The sequence below is a fragment of the Castor canadensis genome, chromosome 8 (genome assembly GCF_047511655.1).
Source record: "Castor canadensis chromosome 8, mCasCan1.hap1v2, whole genome shotgun sequence".
NCBI lineage: Eukaryota > Metazoa > Chordata > Mammalia > Rodentia > Castoridae > Castor > Castor canadensis.
In genome coordinates, this window is record NC_133393.1 from 78,360,410 (window position 1) to 78,384,916 (window position 24,507).

The following is a 24,507-nucleotide window of genomic DNA, read 5'->3' on the forward strand; positions in this document are numbered from 1 at the left end:
CTTTTCCTTCTTATTTTACTCTCCAAAAGTTTCCTAGATGTTCTTACCTACTTACATATTTTCAATAGTAGCCCTATGCAAATGACTTTAAATTCATATCCCTAAATTTTCCTTGTGTTTCGACTTTAATTCTACCTCTATCTTAGAGTCAACTTCATAAAAGAGTCTCAAAGATGTTAAGTTCCAGATCTTTAGAACACACCTGCAAGCTTCTCACAAAACTTCTATCTTTTCTGGTGTTCTTCAGCTCATTTGGCAATACCATTTTATTAATTGTAAAAGAAGATAGCATTTTCACTCATGAACGCTTCTCTTCCTCTGATGTTCATGACAGCTAATTTCATGGCTCTTAATTAGTATTGAAGCACTTGGGAAGTATAGCAAACATTAGAAGTCCAGAGATACTCATTCAGAATAACTGGGATGTAACTTAAGAGTGTGCAAGTCCAATAGGCATTCCAGGAGATTCTGAGTCATTGGGCCTTTGATCTGTACAGTGAAAAGCATTGATCCAAGGAGTAGTCCCAGTGATTCTGCCTCTCAAATACAATTTGTATCTGTTTCTTCCACTCTATTATCTATTATTCCTCTACCCTAGTTTTAGTCTTTATGTGTTTTTCCTGAATTAATGAAGTAGCCTCCTTTAGGTCTCTGACTGTCTTCTATATTTCTCTTCTCCATGCTTCATCCTTTAAAATTGCCAAGGTCTACATAAACCAAAGGTAAGATCAATATTACTTCTCTTACCAAATCCCACTGGTCATTAGCCACTGAGGAAATTAATTTCAAAACTTTTAGTATCATGCATTTAGGCCTGCTACATTTTGAGTTCAAGCTGATCTCCAACTACATATATTTTAAGTCATTTAAGTTCCTAGACCTTTTGTAATCCCTTACTCTACCTAGGCACTTTGTCATAATATCCTATTTCCTCAACCTGAACTGTTCTTGTTGAACTGGTCTTTGTCTGAGATTCCTATAGCCCCTCCATACTTCAAATTCCCCCCTTGGTAAGTTACTCTTTCAGACTAGTTATTTCATTTTAATGTATATATTATGCCATTATGTATTTATTAGTGTCCTTAACATTATGTAGTGTAATGTACAAGCTCACATTATCATCCTAAACAATTTATTAGGCTTTCTAAGTCTGTTTCTTAGGACTGATATGCTAAATAAATGGCATAGATTGAGTAGCACAGTATTGTCTGAATAAATATTTTCCTTCTTTCCCTCTTTCCTTTTTAACTTGCTTCCCATTTGCCTTCATGTCTGTAGAAAGTTTTTTCTTTTCTCTTTCTTTTCTTAACCCCCTTCTTTCTATTCTACTCTCTTTTTTTCTATTTTCCCTCATTTCCTTTCTTCTTTTGCTGTTTTCCTAAGTTCTGTGTAGCACTGATCACATTTTTTTACATATTTGATGCTCCTTAACAACTCCTTGAATATTTGCAGTGAATTGATTCAGATTAGTTATACAGTTGTTGGAAAGTATTAAAAATGCTTCATGAAGTGCATACTTATACATATTGGATATAAACAAACAAGTCTATATATTGCAATATGACCAGTATAGAGAAAAGACTTTCATATTAAAGCAGTTCTAATCCTACAATGTTAAAAATAAGTAGTGTGCTTAATAATTCACAGATGTTTGTGTTTCTTTTAATATTAGGAACAACAAAACCATATCCTGCTGATATTGTAGTGCAGTTCAAGGATGTATATGCATTGATGGGCCAAAATGTGACTTTAGAATGTTTTGCACTTGGAAAGTAAGTATGTGTTGTAATGGTTTTCATTACCATATATAGAACAATATTAGTTTTGAACCCTTTTAGGAAATAAGAGATGTAAATGCTTAGCTATAAACCTAGGTTAGCTATAAACACAAGGTCTTGTACATTCTGTTGCTTTCAAGCTCTTGTATCTTTTATTTAAAGTCCTGTTCCTGACATCCGATGGCGGAAGGTCCTAGAACCAATGCCAAGCACTGCTGAGATTAGCACCTCAGGGGCTGTCCTCAAGATCTTCAACATTCAGCTAGAAGATGAAGGCATATATGAATGTGAGGCTGAGAACATTAAAGGAAAGGATAAACACCAGGCAAGAATTTATGTCCAAGGTAGATATTTCAATTTTCTATAAATCTTAGAGCTATTGCCATACCTGAAAACTGCCATATAAAGTTAACAATTTTTAAAATAGTGATGTATATCATACTCTGCAGAAAGTTTTTTCTTGGACAAAATTATCTTGGTGCAAATCTTTGATTCTCACACATTATACTAAACTTTTACCTGGGAAGATCTTTTTTTTTTTTTCAGGCAACACTTGAAACTTTTTGAGCTGAAATCATTTCTATATTTACAATGTGAGTAAACACTCACAATGCTTCATTAAGATCATTCATTTTTAAATCTAATGCCTCATTTTTCTTCTTCCAGTCTCTCCCAAAACATAATAAAAAATCTTGATAGATTCATCCACACTCCCAAAATATTGTCTCTAGTTTTCTTCTCTCTGAAGTGCACTCCAACTTGGTTTTCAACTATACTTCTCCACTGAAGCCTTTCTTTTCATAATCACCAATGATGTCTAGTTGCTAAAACTGAAGCTCAGTTTTCAGCTATATATTATCTGACAATATCAGTGAACACACTGAGCTCTCTCTCCTCCCTGATTCACTTTCTGTACTTGGCACCTGGAACCCACACTCTGTTAATTTCCCTGTACAATACTCTCACTCTCTTTTGCAGTATCCTCTTAACTCCATGCCTTTCTAACATTGGAGCAATTGGTGTTCACTCTTTGAACCTATACTCTGCTTCTATCATTCCCTCAATGATCTCATCCACGACCATGGTGTTCAACATGCACTATACCCTCAGAGCTCTAACCAAGGCACGTCCCCCAAACTCTACGTGTATATCTAATGACGTGATAGTATTCGCTTGACACTTGCCAAGTGTACATGGAGTGTCCTCATAAGAGGAGAACAATTCTGGTTAGAACTGTAAAATTTAAAAATAATACTACCAATTAACATGAAGATATCTTCCAATATTAAATTTTTAAAAATTATATCCACAGACCAATATGATTACTGAAAAAAATCCTAAATCAACATATATATATGTATATATGTAATATATACATATGTATACCTGAAGATAATGTGTACCTGAGGGAGTGGAGAAAAAAATCTGAATCTTTACCCAAAAGGTGAAAAGATGATGGTATACCAATCAAGATATATTACTTTAAATCTTCAAATTCTCATTTTGACAGATCGAAAGATTTATGTGAAGGAAAAAAAATCAATTTAGTTTTCAAAACAACATGATTTAAAATATAAATGTAACTGCTAATTAAACTATAGTTACTTCATTCTGTGATAACAGCAGGATTTGTGTAGGATACAGACCTATGCAAATACAATTTCAATAGCTGTCACATTGATGTCAGGACACATACTGAAGAATACAATTAACAAAATGTAATGTTTATGATTATGGTGGTTGTTGAGATTTGTGTTTGACATTTGTAATGTTCTTTACTTTTTAGCATTTCCTGAATGGGTAGAGCATATCAATGACACAGAGGTTGACATAGGAAGTGACCTCTACTGGCCTTGTGTGGCCACCGGGAAGCCCATTCCTACAATCCGATGGCTGAAAAATGGATATGCGGTATGTATGTTTAGTGCTTTGCTATCCCTGACTTTATATTCAGGCATCATTTCAGGGTGGTCCCAGCGTAAGTATAGCAGGAGAGTCAGTAGAATAAGGGTATTTGGACCCTGAAATATAAAAGCTTCATTAAAAAACAACATGCAATAAACTGAACATTAAACATCTTCTTTCAATTTAAACAACTTTCCGTAATCTCATCCTTACCTCTCTCTTATTTTTTCCTTTGTTCCAATTTCCCACCCCCCACTTCCTTCTCATCTACCTCCAACACCTGAAACTGTCCCCTCTTTCTCACCAGTTTCCTTGAACCCCACAGAAACAGGTAAGAGAGATGCTCTAAGTCTTACCTTTAGTCCCAGAGACAAGTAGAAGCAGTGGGATCCCCACTATACCATCCCACTGTAATCTCCCAGCTGGTCCAAAAGGGAAAAATGTAGACTCTCAGCTCTGTGAGATGAATAGAACAGGAGCCATTGGTAAGTGGGCCTTTCTTCCCCATGCCACAAAAATCCCACTCTACATATTTTAGGTAACAGTGAGGCAGATGAGTATAACCTATCTAAATTAAATGACAATTAAGCACAAACTTAAATGAAAGCATTTCTATTAAAATATATCAAGACTATGTGTTTTACTTTTATTCTTTTCAGTATCATAAAGGGGAACTGAGATTGTATGATGTGACTTTTGAAAATGCTGGTATGTATCAGTGCATAGCAGAAAACAGTTATGGAGTCATTTACGCAAATGCTGAGCTAAAGATCCTGGGTTAGTATCATTATTAATGTCTTTTCAATGTTTATACAGCAAGCAACTTACAAAAAGATGATATAGTGTCTATAGATCACATTTGGTTTCGCTTTACTATTATAATTGCTAAAGTTAAAACCTTTTGAAATGTGCTTTAGAAAGGAATAGTATTGTTTTTGGTTCATTGAACATTTAAATAAAGAAAAAGTAACTATAATCTTCTGTTGTTTGAAAACGCTAACTATTTGTAAGTTCTTATTTAATTAAATCATATTATTTTATTTTTAATTAAGCAGCTATCCTCTATACAACATTGTTCTTTTAACATTTTTAAAATAGTAAACCAAAATTTACATGGGCCACTTTATTTTATTATTTATTTATTTAGATGCTTGTGATGGCACCCAAGGCCTCATGCCAGTTTTGGCAGGTCTTGTCCTCTCATATGTCTGCACAGCTAGATATTGCTTACAAAATCACATTACATTGAAGACTTGTGCTACAATACTGTATCATGAGTCTTTACTAGTCCTTGGATCTCACACTATAGTTGCTATTCAAAATCCTCAGGTCTTTCCTCCAATCCCTTACCCCACTTTGACTGCTGCCTCCATAGTGTCTTCTCACTCTCTGTGAAAACTGAAACCCTTTGGCATAAAGTATTTCGACTTCCCGTCTTTCACTCAAAGCTACTTCTTTACTATACTTGTCCAATATTCTTCAGCCACAGGAGGAAATGTGTCTCCTCTATCCTTCTACCTCTCTGCTCTATAGTCATTCCTATTTTCTCCTTGATATGTGATATAAACATTTATCCCTTCTTGTGTGTGTGTACACATATTTGCTCAAATTGCCTTTTAGTCATGTTTTGTTCTTGAACACTCATCTTTCTTGTCTTTGGTTACTCTAAGCTCTCACACCTCCCAGATCATTTCTCCTCTATCTCCTTCATTATTCTTTCTTCATTATCTCCTCTGCCTGTCTAGAAATTTTGCTCTTTCCTAGCTTCCATGTCCCTGGTTCCATTTTATTTTACTCTTACATCCCTTCACACATTCTTTGTTGTCATTCCTGGATTATTACTAAAATTTTTATTTGATTTCTTTTCCCCATTATTAGTGACCCTATAATTTCTATCTCTTGTTTTAGATACTTATCCTCAGCTTGATTCAATATAAGTTCTTTCTAGCAGTCAAACTAGCAAAAATACTATGTCTTTCTTATTTTCTCTTATGTTTTCTCTTTGACAAAATTGGAAAAGAAGAGGGCAGAACATGTTCTGCCTGGAAGCCAAGGGTTAGGGGAGTGAAGGGTTGGGGTTGCGGGGAGGTGGCACAAACAATGTATGCACATGTAAGTAAAAGAAAAACCTATAAAATAAAAGGAGAAATAAAAATAAAAATACATTAAAAAAAACATAAATGTTCATTTATTTAGGTAACTCCACGGATAGCACAAATTTAACATGTTTGAAACTGATTTCAATAGATCCCCAAACACACCTACACCTTCTCCTCCTCAAAGACTATTTGTTCTAAAGAATGGTAGAGTCCACCAGATTCTTCTCCCCCATGAGCTACATTCACTGAACTTCTCTAGTTTACACCATCAGTATCTCTCAAATCTTTTATATTCTCCTTTACTTCATTGCAATTACTTTAACCAACGTCTTATTATATCCTATCCTTTACATATTTAAAGTTGTCACCATTTGTAGTCAGAGTGTTGGTAATGAATTCAGTTAGTTAGGCTTCTTCTTGTAGAACTGGTTTCTTATGAGATAGAGCAATGACTCAATGAAGCCAATTTTATTCTTGCTGCACCAAGAGGAAATTCTTCAAACCATTGACATCACTAGACACCAAGTGACAATAAAAGAAAATGGTAGGAAATAAGAGAATTATAAAAAAAAAAGTACTGAAGAAAATGTCCTCAAAAAGAGCTAAAGCCAAGAATTTCTGAATTTTAACTTTACTTACTGCTTATAATGCTGGTGAGCTCTCTCCACTTCTTCCCTAAGGTCTAAATTCCTTGAATCATATTTACTCTAGTTATTTAGTGTGTCAAGCAAAATTACAGTCTATATATCACTGGTACAAGGGGATATGATATCCTTTGACTCTTTGAGAAAAATATGAAGTGAATTTGAATTCTTTTGTAAACTTTCTGCTCAATTTTCTTACATTATGAAAAAGAAGTATAAAAATTCATTGGGTTAGACTAAAATATCTTCTATATTCAAGCCTAAAATCTTTAAATCATTTAATGAATATTAATGTAGTAATTAAGCAAGCTGAGCATTTTGAGCCTAAGATCAGTAGTTTCTATACATCTTTATATTTGTGTCAATCTATTCTTTTTCATTATACTTTTAGGAACAGTGCTTCTCTGTACACATCTTTCTCTTCCCCCCTCTCTGTTTCTGAATTATGAAGCCAATTCTTCTATTTCTCCACCAAATATTTATTGAGCACTTACTCTTTACCAGATCTCATTCTTTTAGTTAATGCATGTGATGTAGTAAACAACAAAAGAGATAAGAAATATACCAAACCTTCTTAGCTGAGGGGGAAAATATTCCCTTATTCCTTCTTGCTTCAAAAAGATACACATAGTCTAGATTCTTTTGCTAGAAATCAGGATATCAGATAAATATGAAGCCATCTAAAGGACAACATCCAGCCAAGATTTCATTAAAACCATAATTGATTCAAGAAACATTCTTATATTCTAGGTGGGTTTCAATTTGTAAAATGTATTCTTATTAAATTTTCTTTTATATGCAATATATCACTCACAATGTTCATTGAGCCTTTGCAAAATACCTGGCACTGTATTAAGTGTACAACAAGGTGGTTGGCTATTTATTTTTTGCCAATTGCCAAAATTCAGACTAAAGGAACAATGGAATAGACTAACTCCTTGCTGCAAGTGTCTTCCTCAGAGTAGCAAGAGCAGTGGCAATACTTAAGAGCTCATTAGGAGTGAACGATCTCAGGCTTGCCCCAGACCTACCTAAGAGACATTTTAACAAGATCCTCAGAATATTTTGACACACAGGTAACATTTGAGAGTCACTGGACTAAGTGATGAAGAGTCAGAGATATACATTGGCCTAAGACAACTCAAAAGGGACACAACCACAGAGCTTGTTACAGTACATGGATGACAGCCCCTTGCAATCTGCCAGTAGCCAAGGAGGTTGAGCAGTGGCCCGAATGTGGGAACCCTGAGGGGAGTTAGGGCATGCCATCAATAGAGTAACCCTCTGTCAGACACTCTGTCTTGATTTCTTAATTACTGTTTTGAACTTTGAGTTCTGGAGGCACTACAGCTGGATCATGTGTGCCTCAGTTTCTTGATTGCCTCTGCCATTTCCACAGCTATTTGTCACAGGTCATGAAAGGCAGGAGTTCTCTATTTTGCAATCTCACTGAGTAGCTATGGACATAGTTTTGTGCTCAGTGAATTTCTAGTGAAAAGAACATGTTTTGGAAACATAAATACCTAGATTCCAATGTGAACACATCCATTACTACCTGTGGCACTTTTGCAAAATTATATACTCTTAATAGATTTCAATTCTGTCATGTGTAACCTGGGAACAATTCACTCAAAGTGTGGTTGAGAAGATGGACTGTGCCCATGTGTAACCAGTGCTGCTTAGGTCCCCCAGCCTTTCACTTAACCTCCCTGGTGGAATTGAATCAAAACAATTGAATTTGATGCCTTTTGAGTTGAATATGTCCACCACATTTGGTGATAGCTAAAGTTTATAATAATTAATCAGATTTTCAAAAACTGTACATTTGAATTGGGTGTGTTTTATGAAGTGTAAAAGCTATTACATAAAAACTACTAGATACGAAATATCTGTGGATCATAGCCAATCACATTTACTGAGATTAATCCTATCTACTAGCTGTTAGTCAAAATGGAATAAAAGACTCTAATAAAAAGAAAAAATAATTGTTTTCCTTTTAGCTTTGGCTCCAACTTTTGAATTTAATCCTATGAGGAAAAAGATCCTGGCTGCAAAGGGAGGAAGGGTAATAATTGAATGCAAACCTAAAGCTGCACCTAAACCGAAGTTTTCCTGGAGTAAAGGGACAGAGTGGCTTGTCAACAGCAGCAGGTCAGTTGAGAAACTAGGAATCTAATTGAAATGAGCCATGTGGGAGGCTTTATTCTGCAGAAGACTTGTTTTCACACTATTAGTAGAAATATTGTTTCTTCCAACTTTCCCCATAGAACCAATGAACAGAAACACTTGCCCATTCATGCCAGTATCCATTAAAACTAGAATTTTCAGAATCATATAGTTTATTTATATATTTTATAATTGTATTTCAGAATTTAGAAAATTGAAGCTCAAAAGTATTTGTAAACTGCCTACTGTCACACAGCTAACCAACAAAAGGAAATAAAACAGGATTTCTCTAACTTATTTTTTTCTAACCGAGGCATTCATATCCATTTTTATTTAGCATAATCTTATACAATTACCTACTAAATATATTGGTAGGAAAATACAATGGTGACTTCCATATACATATGACTTTTCATCTTCTAAAATCGACAGATGTTCTCATCATTCCCCATAGAAGTAGACTACCAATATTTTGGTGGCTTTGGGACAGGCAAAAAAAGCAGAGTACAATTTGCACGTATTATTTATATATATATAAATAACACCAAATATTTCCTGTTTTATAGAGGCTGTATATATGTGTATATATATTATGACTTATATGTTAATTATTTATGTTTTTTCTATTTCAATTTTGTATGAGATAGAGAAGGCCAAATGGGAGATAGGTGGGATGTGGGGTGTTATGTATTCCAGGAATTGAAGGCAGCACGTGCAAAGGGCCTACGGCAAGGAGGATAGAATGTATAAGGACGTGCAAGAGCCAAAATAAGTACAATTTGTGTTTAGGGAAAATACAGAAGACTTAGAGATGAGATGTAGACAGATCACAAATGACAAAACCTTTAGTGCTGTGGGCTCTGGGCCTTGTGTAAAAATAATGGAAATCTGTCTGAAGGCCTAAACAAGGGAAGAAAAACATAATTTTTGACTTTGGAAAGACTATTATGGCAAAGTTATAGAAAATAGACCTTCAAAATAATCCAAAAATATGATTATTATTATGGGGATTATTGTTATGGATATTATCAGCCCTATTTTGATACATTTAAGGCCTAGAAGAGTTAAAGTGACCTGGAAATATATTAAGAATGTCCAAACTGGAACTAGAACTTGTGTCATGTTGACATGGAGTGAGAGTATGGAAGCACAGTTCTGTTACTAGGATGGTTACAAGTATGACTACGTAGAAAGAGGCAGGAGGGAGGGAACAGCAGGTTCTTACTCAAACACATTAAATTCCAAAGTCAATATATTTGACCTAAGAGTTTTTAAAACTTTAACAAAATGATATTGGGAGATATCCTTGTGAAAGGAAGAGTCACTTTGTTCAAGTTGCCCTATTTTTAGGTTCTCACTCCTGCAACAACCTAACATCCCACTGCTCTCTCCCTCTTTGAGGAAGTCTTGTTCTAGTTCAGATGAAGGTCACGGTCCTGAGTCTCTCCAATCATGGATTGCTCAGAACCATGTCTCGTGGACTTGTTTTTCTTAAATATCAGTTTGTTTTAGAAAAAAACAAAAGACAGAGAAAGAAGGATCCAGATCCTAAACTCTTATAATTTTGGTTGTGCTATGATAGTTTTAAAGATTTTGAAGTCAAATTGTATTACTTCCTTGATGAGTCTGTAAGTTCAATTTTGTCTCACTCCTTTAATTCATTAATATTTCAGTGTAAGTACTCCTTTACAATAGATATAATATTCATGTACAAATATGTGTGAATATTATAAAATAGTATTATAAAGAAAAATTAAGCAAATTTCTGTATTTGTAAATAATAAATACAAATATATATTGTAAAAGAATATCTAAAGACTAATAATAAGTCTTTAAGCATAAATATAATAATAACTATAATTACAAAATAAGTTCACCAAACAAAGTTTTTTTCTGTGCCTGGTTAGTGGCTTATAGAATGGTGTAAGCAACATTTGCCCTTGATAAGGAAGAGCCTTGAATCTTGGTAAATTGTACTTAACGTTCTTAATTGTATGATCTTGGGTTCAAATAACATATTTTCTTTTATATTTGACAGACTGCTAGTAGCTCTTACATCACCTTTATTTCAGTCATGGATCTCATGATTATTTTCTACTGGACAGTTTCTATGTTTGATCAATAAACAAATAAAGTAGAAGTTATCCAAGAAAAATTTTGACTGTAAGTGATAATTGTCTAAAGACCAAATTGTTCCTAGCCTGTTGGCAGATCCATATGGTATTAACTGGAAATGACCATAAAAAACTGGGTGTAGTGGCTCAAGTCTGTAACCCTAGCTCCTTGAGAGACAGAGATTGGAAGGATCACAGTTCAAGACCAGCCTGGGCAAAAATTCCTGAAGAACCCATCTCAACCAATAAAAGCTGGGTGTGGTGGTCCATGCCTATCATTTCAGCTAGGTGGAAGTGTAGCCAGCCAGGCCCAGATATAAAGGCCAGACCTTCTTTGAAAAATAACTATAGCAAAAATGGCTAGAGGATTTCTCAAGTGATAGAGTAGGGCCCTGAGTTCAATCTCCAGAACTGAAAAGAAAGAAAGGAAGGAAGGAAAGAAGGAAGGAAGAAAGGAAGGGAGAACCTGAGAATTTAATCCACATTGATTTAAGAATAAAGGAGCATTATTACAAAAACATTTTCCTAAATAATCTTACTGAAAAGTAATTTTAATGTCAAGGGAGAAATGGCTGAATATATAGAAGAAATGACACAAGGAAGTACACACAGTCATGTTTCACTGAATACCAGGGCTCCACTCTGAGAACTGTGTCATTGGGTGATTTCATTGCCGTGTGAACATCCCAGTGTGTGTACATGAATCTAGAGGGTACACCTGTGCTATGCGATCTGCATCAGCATCAGCCTGCTGCTTCAGTAGCCATGGTGAACCTAACCACATGAGATTTAGAAAAGCACAAGAGAAAATTATACAATCAAGAGAGGTGTTAAACATGAGCTATGTGAGCTGCTGCCGGCATAACACCACATCCTGTCTAACAGAAAACTGTGTTTTGCAATAAGTAGGATTCTCTTAAATAATGACAAAAGTATACTATATTAAATTCATAAGCCAGTCAAAGTCATTCATTATCATTATCAACTGTCAGCACTGTAGGTTTCTTTACATGAGCCTCGCCACAAACACAATGCCTTGCACCTGACAGTGTGACAGCTACATAACAGGTGGCTGCAATTTTTCAGCTTCACTGCAATCTCATAGAACCACTATTGTGCATGTGGTCTGCCATTAGTTTAAGGATTGTTATGTGGTTCATTACTGTGTGTATATATATATTTTTTTCTTTCTGTGCTAGAATTGAACCCAAGACCATCTACATGCTAGGCAAGCACTCAACCAATTAAACACCTCCACCCATTTGTCTTGTATTTTGTTTTTGAGATAGGGTCTCACTGACTTTGCCAGAGCTGGCTTTGAATTTGCAATCCTCTAGCCTCATCCTCCCAAGTAGCTTGGATTATAGATGTATACTACCACACCTGTCTATGGTGATATACCCTTTAAAGATGATAAATATCAATTGTGAGCTAACATATATAAGTAAATTAAAAATATTACTATGGACCTTAGAAAGAATTTTGTACCTTTTTCAACTGTAACATGACTGTAATTTTTACTACTTTGCTTAAAAAATAATTAAACAGGAGGAGGTTTGGCAAGGACTTACCCTATAGCTTAATGACAAAAAGTATTAATATTGGTACTGTGTTAATATCTGCTCTCTCAGAAGCCAGGACAGTTTAGACAAGTTAGAGTTTATTAATGGTATTGGAAGGAAAATAGAGAGGAAGCTGGGTGGAGACTGGGGCAGCTGACTGAGATTCAGGTCTGTCCTAGAAGGAGGGAGAGAAGGAAGGAGAAAGGATTTGGCTGCAGTGAGTTGGACACAGTGCAGTTCTAAGAGACTATGTAAGGCCACTGGAGAGTACACTGGCCAGTAATTCTGATCAGAGGAGTCAAGGTCTTTTAGGAACAGGCCTTCTCAGGCACATGCAAAGTGCAGTCCAGGATAAATACTATGATGGGTTAATTACCATCCTCACATTGGAGAAAGAGGCAAGTTCTCCAAGCTCCTATGGTATCAGGTAACTGTTTTTATTATCACATTATTTTAATACTCCATTTGTTTTTCAAGAGCAAAAAGTATCCTGAAATGAGCTTTTAATTTGGAATGGCATAACTAAACAAGAAAAGGAGATCTTGCAACGTATTATTAGAACTTTCAATATTTTCTTATACTGAGAGTTTTCTTAGTAAGGCAGATAAATACTATTGTCTTTTACCAGACTCCCTTTCAAACAGAGCGTATGTTTATATGTTCTGTGCAAACTTTCCAAGATAACGTTTGAAAATTATGCATTTAGAGAAAGTAAAACTCCAATGTCAAGCAGTCCAATATTGGATCTAAGTATGAAGGCTTGTATAACAAAACAGTGAATTTTTAGCTCTAGCCCCCAGGGAAGAAGCAGATCCCCTGAGGGAATTGATGCAGCATGAGTGATGAGGGTTCTGTTCAAAGAAAAATTTCCTAAATACTAATGTATTCCAGAAGCTCTTACTAAGGGAGATATGAAACATATTTCTTTAAAAGTTTCTGAAACTAAAATATGTCTATACCTCTTTGTAGTAGTGGACATGACAGTCTGCCCTAACTTGAAAGCATAATTGAAGTCCTGAAGTTACATTTCTAGAAGGCCTTGGTCATTTCTTTCAGGCTTATAAACTGCCTGAGCTTGTCCCATAGTGATTTAAATCTTAGTTTGTGTAGGATATAAAAATACACTTGCTTCATTAAGCTCATGTTGCTCATTTATTTAAAAAGAAAGGCTTATTGAATGCCTATTTAATGATTAACATCATAGTAATTAATGAGTGCCTTTGACAAATAATTGTGGGGTTTTTTTTTAATGAAAAAATGAGCAGCTGATATCACATGCCACAAGGCAATGTGCTGCTCCTTTGATTGTAACTTGGATCTTGCATTTACTTAGTCCTTCAATGGCTATGTGACTGATTTTAACAAAGAGAATATTCCTGACCTAAAGAATTTTATAGTTCCTGTTATATGGTGGAAATGTGGCCATAAGTAAAATGCACACAAACTTCTGACATCAATATAGTCAGGGGAAAGGTACTGTTAAATGAGTTAAGTTGAAGAATTTCAGATGAAATATGTATCAGGAAAAAGAAATCTGAGAAGATGAATTGCATGTTGAATGCCAATACAGCTTTACTCTGTGTGTGTGTGTGTTGGGTGTGTATGTACATGTGTGCACATAGACAAGACCATAAATAATACTAACTAGAATCATCAAAATCTCTGTGATAGAGTGGCAATGACTGGTTTTATGGTGAAAATTTTCATTCTTTTTCTACCGTATCTGTATCTTCTTAGAGCTGTTGAACTTACATAGTACAAGAGTCCACTTAGCAGTTCTGAATAGTTTAATCTACCAAGTTCTTTCAGCTCCGTTGCTCTCCTGCCTTGCTTTCCCCCTGCATTGGAGAGCACGTGTCACCATCTCGTCCTTTTGTTCCCTGCTCCTTGCACACGGTTTTCCTAATGAAGATTTTACTCAAGACACAGCTGACATTTTGGGAGCTCTGTTCTGATAATGATTCCTTGATGTGAAAACAGTATTATTTTCACTACCTTGGCTCCCCTTTAATATTTCTCAAAGAAAGAATATATCAAAATTATTAGTTTTGTCTAATAGCCTATTTAAATTCCAAGTAAAAAATAAAAACTCTAATGTTGAGTCAGAAACAAGCATAGCATATTCAACTCAAATTAACTTTTTCGTTTAGTTTGAGAAGAATTAATTTCTCAAACATGTACAGGAAACGTACAGGTGACACACATGTACAGGAAAGCAATGCATGTCAACTCCCTGTATAGCTATCCTTATCTCAGCTAACAAAAACCCTTGGTCCTTCCTATTATTGCTAATACTCTCTCTTCAACAAAATTAGAGATAAGGGCAAAATAGTTTCTGCCTGGTAGCAAGGGGCGGGGGAGTGGGAGGGTAAGAGAAGGGGCGGGGAGAAGGAGGAGAAATGACCCAAACATTGTATGCACATATGAATAAAAGAAAAAATTTTTAAAAAATTAACTTTTTGCACAATATTTATTTCACTTGATAAATGAATATGGCCACAAGCCTTGAATTCCAAGTTTTGGCAGGATATAGATATATAGATAGATGATAGATGATAGACAGGTGTCGCTTGTGAAAAAATGTAGTATATACAGGGAAAGCATTGTACAAACAGGCTAAAAAGTCTCACTGCTTCGGTTTGAAGCTAGAACTCACCTATTTGGACCACCGGTGCTCACTGTAGAGGATGCTGGTGGTTTATGTTAAATTACAATTTGGGGACATAATTGCACTTTCCACAGAAAGTCAAGTGTTCTTTGAGAAATATTGACCCTGTTCGTAGCCCCTTCTGAGTTTGAGGCAAGGGTAATTTTCCTGTAACAAATTTGTTGTCTATTTGGTGTTCTTTTGTTACAAGAGTCCTACCAGGGGCTGGAGTTAGAGCTCAGTGGTAGACTTCTTGTTTTAGCCTACACACACAAGGCCTGGGTTCCATCCCTAGAACCACACTCAAATACAAAGTCCCACCAGCAATGCACTCTACGTTTTTTTTTTTTTTAAAGAGAATTTAAATTATGGATCAGCACTAACTGAAAACAAATTTCATTTCCAAAACAAAAACACTGCAATGAGTGGTTTTACCTTGGAAAACTTGGCAGAGTGGTTCACAGTGAGGATCTGTAACTTAGGCCTTCAGTCTCTCTCTCTCCTTTCTTCATTGTCATTTTTATTTCAAAGAAAAAAAATCAAGACACTTTTGTCAAGGTCTCTGCACTTATAATGGTGGATATTTCTAAATAAGCAGGTAACTTTTTTTTTTATTTTTACAACTTTTTTTAAATTCATATATGCATACAATGTTTGGGTCAATTCTCCCCCCTTTCCCCACCCCCTCCCTTACCACCCACCCCACCCTCTCCCTCTCCCTCTCACCCCCTCAATACCCAGCAGAAACTATTTTGCCCTTATCTCTAATTTTGTTGAAGAGAGAGTATAAGCAATAATAAGAAGGAACAAGGGTTTTTTGCTCGTTGAGATAAGGATAGCTATACAGGGAGTTGACTCACATTAATTTCCTGTGCATGTGTGTTACCTTCTAGGTTAATTCTTCTTGATCTAACCTTTTCTCTAGTTCCTGGTCCCCTTTTCCTATTGGCCTCAGTTGCTTTTAAGGTATCTGCTTTAGTTTCTCTGCGTTGAGGGCAACAGATGCTATCTAGTTTTTTAGGTGTCTTACATATCCTCATATCTCCCTTCTGTGCTCTTGCTTTTATCTGTGATCAAAGTCTAACCACCTTGTTTTGTTTGCCCTTGATCTAATGTCCACATATGAGGGAGAACATACGATTTTTGGTCTTTTGGGCCAGACTAACCTCACTCAGAATGATGTTCTCCAATTCCATCCATTTACCAGCGAATGATAACATTTCGTTCTTCTTCATGGCTGCATAAAATTCCATTGTGTATAGATACCACATTTTCTTGATCCATTCGTCAGTAGTGAGGCATCTTGGCTGTTTCCATAACTTGGCTATTGTGAATAGTGCTACAATATACATGGGTGTGCAGGTGCCTCTGGAGTAACCAAGCAGGTAACTTTTGAAGGAATTATATACGTTTCCTTTGTTTCCTTCAGTGGCTCAGTTATGCAAATGACTAGCCAAGCGACACTGGTGAAAGTTTTGACCATCCCTGGTATAAGGGCCTGGAAACACTTATGAGGTAAGAGAGGACCTACTAGAGTTGATGCTAGCACAGTCCACTGAGTAAAGCCTCCAGACTAACAGTTGCTAAATGGCTTACTGGACCTAAGGAAGCTGTGTTTCTCTTTGTTAAAAACAAGTCAATAAATAAAAGCTTTATAGAAGGAGTCACTGACAAAAACCTGAACAACTCCAGAAATAAATTTGAAATTATCTAGAACCTCGTAGAGTAAATGATGTGGCTTTTACTCTGAGATGGAAAGCCACTAGAGGATTTAATCTGTAGAGTGACTTCACAGACCAGTAGTGACATCTTATGACTTAGGTCACTTATGCCCACCTATCTGATTGACATGTGGGAAGGAGGCATGGAGGGGCAAGGAGGCAAACCGAAGATAAGCTAGAGAAGCCCTGCAATAGTTAAAGAAAATGATGACGGTGGCTTTCTACAACATTGTTAATGCTGGGAAGGAATATTAGAAACACACATTAGAATGTTTCCACTTAAAATTGCCCTATGATCAAGTGACTTGTACAAAATATAATAATCAAAAACATATTGTCAGGCATTGTGGTACACATCTGGAATCACAGATACTCAGGAGGCACAGCTCAAGAATATTGTGGTTTGATGTCAGCATTGGGAAAAAGTTAGTGAGACCTCATTTCAACAAACAGGCTGAGAGTGGTGGCACACCTATGATCCCAGCTATGAGGGGAGGCTAGGTAGAGGGATCACGGTCTGAAGCCTGCCTCAGCTAAAAGGGAGAGAGTCTATGACAAAGAGCTAAAGCAAGAAAGAGCTGTGGGCATGGCTTAAGTGGCAGAGCACCTGCCTAGCAAGTGTGAGACCCTGAGTTTAACCCCCAGTATTAACAACAAAAAAAAATAGAAGTACAACAATTTTATTAAATTAATTTTGTGAATTATGAATGTTTTTCATTTCAACAGAATACTCATTTGGGAAGATGGGAGCTTGGAAATCAATAACATTACAAGGAACGATGGAGGTATCTATACCTGCTTTGCAGAAAACAACAGAGGGAAAGCTAATAGCTCTGGTACTCTTGTGATCACAGGTAAGAAATCTTTTGATATTTGATTAACATTGTATTTGAAGTCTGATGGTACTTAGTATCTAATGTACTAAAGAAATGTGATTTACAACTAAGCTTCTAGCATGGTCTATGTATTGATAACTTTTCTTGGTATCTTTGTGGCTTGATGAAATTGTTCATGGGATTTGGATGTGGAATATCTTGTTCCTTTGTAGTAAGAAATCAAAATATGTTGATTTTTATTCTTTTAATGTACCAGATATATGGTGTATCATCTTTCTTGAGTTGCACTTTATTCTTCTATTTGAAAACAATAGATCCCACACGAATCATATTGGCCCCAATTAACGCTGATATCACTGTTGGAGAAAATGCCACCATGCAGTGTGCTGCGTCTGTTGACCCAGCCCTGGATCTCACATTTGTTTGGTCCTTTAACGGCTATGTGATTGATTTTAACAAAGAGAATATTCATTACCAGAGGAATTTTATGGTATGTATTTTAAGTTTCATCTTACTAACAACCAAATAATTCTTGTGTGTCTGCTTTAAAACTCCAACTAGTACCATCCTATCTTATGTGATTGTTTTTGAGACTGAAAAGCCTTCCAAAAGGCTTTTCATAGTTCCTCTTACATTTATTATGATACTCCTAAACCTTTCTTAAATAGTTAGCCTGAAAGATTTTGCTGCAGATTTTAGCAAATTTTCACTGGGCTTTTGGTACATTTTCTTCTCTTGTAACTATAATACAGTGCTTACATTGGTGAGTGTTACACCCCGGCATGTATGCTCTTGAGGTTCTTATGCTTTCACTTTGACTTTAAATGATGTAAGAGCATAGAATTTACCCCTGGCTGTAAAGATTAAAGTATTTCTTTTAATCTGTGAGGGTAACAAATAAATAAAACATATATGTTAGAAGACTTGAAAAACTAGTTCATGTGATTTGAAAGGGATTAAACGTCTGCATTTTAAGAATTGCAAAGTATACAAGGTACAAGTTCTGTAGCTAAACATGGCAGCATTGAGGGAGAAGCAATTGGGAAGTAAGGCAGGAATAACTTGCACAGGACCATCTTCAGTGCATGGACAGGTGGCCGTTACATAGTGTATTTAAAAGGGAAATTGGCTATTTTCTCCTGACAGCCTCTTCTCTGGAAAACTGACCATTCAAAATCCTGGAGATCTGTTTGGAACACATGCTTAATTCAGCAAACTTTAACTTTAGAGTCAGCTATTAATATAGACACAAAAGCTTGAATTGACTCATTAGGATATATAAGATTTTTTAAATCATATGGAATCAGGGGTGATATGTATGCATTATAGTAGCACTGTGTTTTCAGATCATCCAGGTTTCTTTTAACTCTTCTGGAACTTTCCACTTTAAAAAGTCAAAACAGCTGTCAATTAGATAGCAGCAGTTCTTTTGTGACATTCTCAGAAGGATGCACGTGGAACAATCTTTGATTCAGTATCAATGTGTCTAGCTCCACATATCCAGTTCTTTTTCATTTACCCGGTCTAACTGTACCTGTACATCTATAGGAAGCCTATCAACTTGGTTTCTAATCTGAAACTACCCTTTAAAAAATAGGTGAGAACTGACGGACAACTACAAATTTTGTATTCTGACCTTACTTTACCTAATATTTTTCCTTATACACCTGACACTGTTTTGATGTACTTAATATAAACATTTGTAAAGTTGGCACCATGATCTTTAACAATGTAATAATTCTTCAAATTATGATATTTTTGGCAAGAAAAGTAAATGTCATTCAGTTTTTATTCATTTTAGGAAACAGAGAGCTAACCAGAGGTCTACTTTAGAAAAATAGACTTTTGAATAGTTCTTTGGTGTTATAAATTGGATAATTTCAAGAGTAGAATCTGGAAATATGACAAGCATATTTGACACAGTAGTTATTATCTGTCTATAATGCAGTCTGTGGAAATAGATTTCAGGGCATAAATTGCCCTAGTTAATCTGAAACAGCATATTTAGAGCCTATGTATGTTTTTAAAAATGATAACCTACATTGTGCTAGTTGATGTAAATAGTTGATGTAAAAAGAAAAAAATTAGAAAAAAGAAAGAAAAAGAAAAGAAAAAATGAGGGAAGAGGAAAAAAGAGCACAGAGCCTTAGAAAGAGATGGAAACAAAGCAATTATTGCAATATTAATTAAGAAATAAAGATTGAGGTAGCCCCAAAGAATGTAGAGTTAGCTTTTGCTTACCACACCTGCTCCTCTGCCAGTGAAGTCGCTGAGGTCACACGGCTGCCTCTCTGCTGGTCCTGAGCAGACTTCTGGCCATAGGCCCCATCTCAGCATTCACACCTCTGGGTCCCTCAGATCATGGGCTGCATCTGAGAGAGAACATACACTGGGCAAATATTCAACACAAAGTGAATGAAAATATCAAACACACATTCTTAGCACCACATAGAGAGGTGCACTCAATTTTCCAAATCAAGAAATAACTCAGATAAGAATATTTATTTTCAAGTAAACTACCAAACTTAATTTTTTTTTGCCAGAACTGTGGTTTCATCTTAGAGTCTTCAACTCTGCAACTTTAGCCATGCCTCAGCCCTTTTTGCTTTAGTTAGTTTTTAAATAGAGTCTTACATTTTTCTGCACTAGTGGTCCTGGATCATGATCTTCTTACCTGTGCCTCCCGGGTAGCTGAGATGACAGGTATGTACCACCATGCCCAGCTTTATTGGTTAAGATGGGGTCACTCAAACTTTTTGCCTGGGCTGGCCTTGAACTGCTATCCTCCTGATCTCTGCCTCCCCCGTAGCTAGGATTACAGGTGTGAGTCACCATCTCCAGCCTTAATTTTGTCTTTTAAACCTACAAAAGATTGACAAAATTTTCCTTAGTGCCTCCCTTCTTTATTGAGGCAAACTATTTAAAATCTGACTTGAAGGTCAGACTTCACTACTAAATAAATATATCACATAAAATTAAGGTAAAAACATCAGAAATATTTGAGTCACCTTTCAGAAGATAAAATTAATAGCTAGTAATTGCTTCTGGGATTGTTAATATTTAGGAGTGGATCCTACCTATATCTTCTGTTAAAAATCGCATAGGCAAACATATCAGTGTGTGTTTCTTAAATAATGTTTTGATATTTTATTTAATTCTGGAAACATTTTAGTAACTGAGTAGATTTGTTTAAAACTATGAACTGAGCTCATAACAAAAGCAGGCACAGTGAGAGATACAAGAGCAAATAAAACCCTGTATAAAACAAATACAGGTTCTGATTCAAAATAGGGAAAAGATACCGCAAGATTCAAATTCAGATGTAAATGTTTTGGAAGCTGCCAAATAACGGAATGATATTATCATCATGTCTAAAAATTTCAATTGCTGAAAATTAATATCAAAATACATAATTAGTTAAGAGAGAATATGGAGATCAAATTTAATTTTGTTTCATGAACTTTTCATTTCTGATTTGGTTTCAAATATTTGCATTCTCTGATTTCAGCTTGCTATTCTTCACTTTGACCACTAGGTGACAACCTTGTATAAGGTTTCAGGTTTCACAGCCTGGACTAATTTGTAATTGGAAGCTTTATGAAGTTAAGAAAATATAATCTCATATTTGTGAATAAACTGTGGGATTATGGATAATTTTAAATTTTTGCCATTACGTTTCTTTCCAATAAGTCATATAACTATCAGGAATAAGTTAAATATACATTTTCAAAGATGTGCATTTCTTTTAAGTATTTATAGTGAACACCAAAAAAAGGGAAAATCATACTGATATTACATTTAATGAACACACTTTATGTAATTTTTTGGATTAAATTATCTTTTATAATGTAACTTTTGACTTTAAGGCAAGGCTGTGATTGCTTAATATGGGTTTATGAAGGAAGGAAGTTAAGCCAGGTGCTGGTGACTCATTCCTGTAATCCCAGCTACTTGGTAGGCTGAGATTAGGAAGACCATGGTTCCAGGCCAGCCTGGGCAAAAAGTTAGGAAAATGCCTTGAAAACCAATGGCTGGCTGTAGTGGCATACACCTATCATCTTAGGGACAGCAGAAACGTAAATAGGCCAATAGTGGTCCAAGTCAGCCTGTGCAAAACGCAGACCCTATGTCCAAAATAACCAGAGAAAACAAGACTGGAGCTGCAAGCAGTAGAGTGCCTGCCTCACAAACATGAAGGTCTGAGTTCAAACCTCAGAACCACCCCCCAAAAAATTAAAAGGAAGTTAAATATCTCCTGTCTACCTATCATGCCATTTATTCTTTCATCCATTTAATAAAAAATCATGGCCTATTTTATTACTGTATAATAGCAGCCAGTAATGTCTCATTTGAACTTGAACTTCTGCATGGAGGGATGTTAAAAATATATGTGTAGATCAAAAATTTAATCATTTTATTCTGTTTATATTGTAAATAATTATATTTTTGTCAAGTCAAATTATAAAATGAATTTTGTTTTTATTTTCCAATTCTGTAGTCAGTTATTCCCTTAGAGAAATACAAAAGATAGTCACATTGGTCATTAATTTATAACATCTATTTTTCTGAAAAGAACCTGAGACCATCTGTCAAAAATATATATTTACAATATATAATTTTATTCCTCTTTCACAGTGGTAGTCAACTGGCAGAAATAATTTCTTCAATGGCTGCCTATTTTTTGACACCTACATTGAATTATTTTTTCTCAACTATTTGACAGTATTCTTGTCAGAGTCACTATCTTGGTTAACCTCACAAGTTCCTTAAAACTTTCCAATTTTGGTGATTGCTGCTATATTTTTTTCTGATTCTTTTATTATAAATAAATATTTAAAACCAATCCAGCACAAAGTTCCTACATGTCTGATATAGCTTCAGAAATACATGAATTACTTAGAGGCTCTAACACAACCTGACCTGGGCTCTTGGTTCCACTTTCTTATTTTTATTCTGTGACCCTGAACAAGTGATTAAAGCTGTATATGACTCGTTTTTCCTCTGTCTAAAATGCTTTTATTCACTCACTTCAGTCAGCTGATTTCTTTAGCTTTCCAAGAGGATTAAGTAAGAAATGCTTACAAAGCACTTGGCAGAGGATCTAGTATATAATAAGTGGTTATTATTGGTACATGTTGTAATAGAGCAATCATTCCCTATCGAGAATTCCAGATGGCTGGATGTGGTGGTGCACACCTGTGATCCCAGTTATGTGGAAGGTGTAGGCCTGAGACAGAAAGTGAATACCCTATCTAACAAATGGGTAAAGTGAAAAGGGCTGAAGGTATGGCTCAAGTGGTAGTACACTTGAAACCCCAGTACCACCAAAAAAAAAAAAAATTACAGAAGCTTCTGTAGGATATTTTTTCCTGATAACATCTCCTTTGTCACATTTTAATTTTTACACTACTCATTTTGATGGATACCTAGTTTGAGACCAAAAAATAATCTAAATATTTCATTACTATGCATAAAAAATTCTGTTTTCAAGGTGGGGAAGCTGGGGATTAGACAGGTTAAGTAAGGATAATAGAGAAATCAGACAACTCACTTGTGGTAGGGGAGGCTTTGAAACCAGTTGTCCACCTGCTGACCATGTGGCTCTCCTCAATTCTGGTTTTAACCTGATAATTGTTCATCTATTTAAATAATTCTCTTCCAGTTGTTGGGAACACTGTGAAGCAGTGCTGCTCAACTCTATGTATCCTATCGTCCTATTTAGTGAACCTTTCATGCTTCCTCAGGTTATCCCAATAACATCAGTCTCCCCACACTGTTAGCAACTTTACAAAGCACTGTGAATCTAGTCAGCACAGACTCAGGAGGGCTGACTGTCAAGTCCTTGGTCATTCTTAATGCTCTCCTTGAGGTTGGCAGATATGTGTGAGTGTTTGCAGGGCATGGACACATGTTTGCTTTGACTGTATAGATGGCACCATTTAAGTAAGAAGAAAAAAGAATTCTTTTCCTAAGGCTATTTTTTGTTGTTGTTGAAAGAAAATATTAACTGTAGTAATATGTCAAATATAAAAAAAATTTATGTTAGAGAAATATGTTTTTCATACTAGAGCATACTGTGATCCTGAATAAAAATTTTCCTTCTGGATAAGCATACAAAGAGAGAGAGAGAAAGGAGAGAGAGAAAAAAGAAAGAGAAAAAGAGAGAGTGAGAAGGAGGAAGAGGAGGAGGAAAGGAAGGAAGGGAGGGAAGGGAGAGAAAGAAAAGAGAAAGAAAAAAGAAAGGGGAAGTAAGGAAGGAAGGGAGAAAGAAAATGAAAGAAAGAAAAAGTAAGAGTAGCAATTAAATAAAAGTCACTTAAAATGAGGATTACTTAGAGTTATGAGCAATATGTTGGAAGAGTAGAGGACCAGGCTATAGTTCAAAGCCTGGACCAGTTTTGCTTCCTATGGGACTTTGGTCTTGTTTTAGATTATCTCAACTACAGAGCTCTTTGGGGACATCTGTTTAGCACAGGTACTGCTAAATGTCCCATAATGTACAAGCCAGACCACACATCAGAGAATTGACCAATCTGAACTGTTAATAGTGTCAAGATTGAGAAATATTCTCAAGGAAGATTTAAAAAATAATAGACTTTGAAATAGAAGGGATGGGCCTCTGAGAAGTTTTAAGCATGATATGTTAGCAATAAAGAAAAGCAATACTATTTTGAGCAAATGAATATGTTAAGGAAATAAATTTAAGAAGCTAGGTAAAAGAAAACATTTTCAAAATAACTATGAGTAGTAGAGGATAGATTTATGTGCACTGTGAAGTTAAGACTCTTAAATTTTTTTAATTTTATTTTATTATTCATATGTGCATACAAGGCTTGGGTCATTTCTCCCTCCTGCCCCCACCCCCTCCCTTACCACCCACTCTGCCCCCTCCCTCTCCCCCCACCCCCTTGATACTCAGCAGAAACTATTTTGCCCTTATCTCTAATTTTGTTGTAGAGAGAGTATAAGCAATAATAGGAAGGAACAAGGGTTTTTGCTGGTTGAGATAAGGATAGCTATACAGGGAGTTGACTC

At 35.6% G+C, this 24,507-nt stretch overlaps 1 protein-coding gene across 5 annotated transcripts in view; it reads left to right on the forward strand.

The window, feature by feature from the left end:
• Positions 1–24,507, forward strand: part of Cntn1 (contactin 1) — a 355,859-nt gene that overhangs the window by 234,450 nt on the left and 96,902 nt on the right. For all 5 annotated transcript variants that reach the window (XM_074083135.1, XM_074083140.1, XM_074083139.1 and 2 more), the window contains 7 exons: positions 1,673–1,772; positions 1,941–2,122; positions 3,565–3,689; positions 4,343–4,460; positions 8,427–8,577; positions 17,363–17,490; positions 17,787–17,962. In XM_074083135.1, the coding sequence (XP_073939236.1) occupies positions 1,673–1,772; positions 1,941–2,122; positions 3,565–3,689; positions 4,343–4,460; positions 8,427–8,577; positions 17,363–17,490; positions 17,787–17,962 (980 nt within the window). The remainder of the gene's footprint in view (positions 1–1,672; positions 1,773–1,940; positions 2,123–3,564; positions 3,690–4,342; positions 4,461–8,426; positions 8,578–17,362; positions 17,491–17,786; positions 17,963–24,507) is intronic.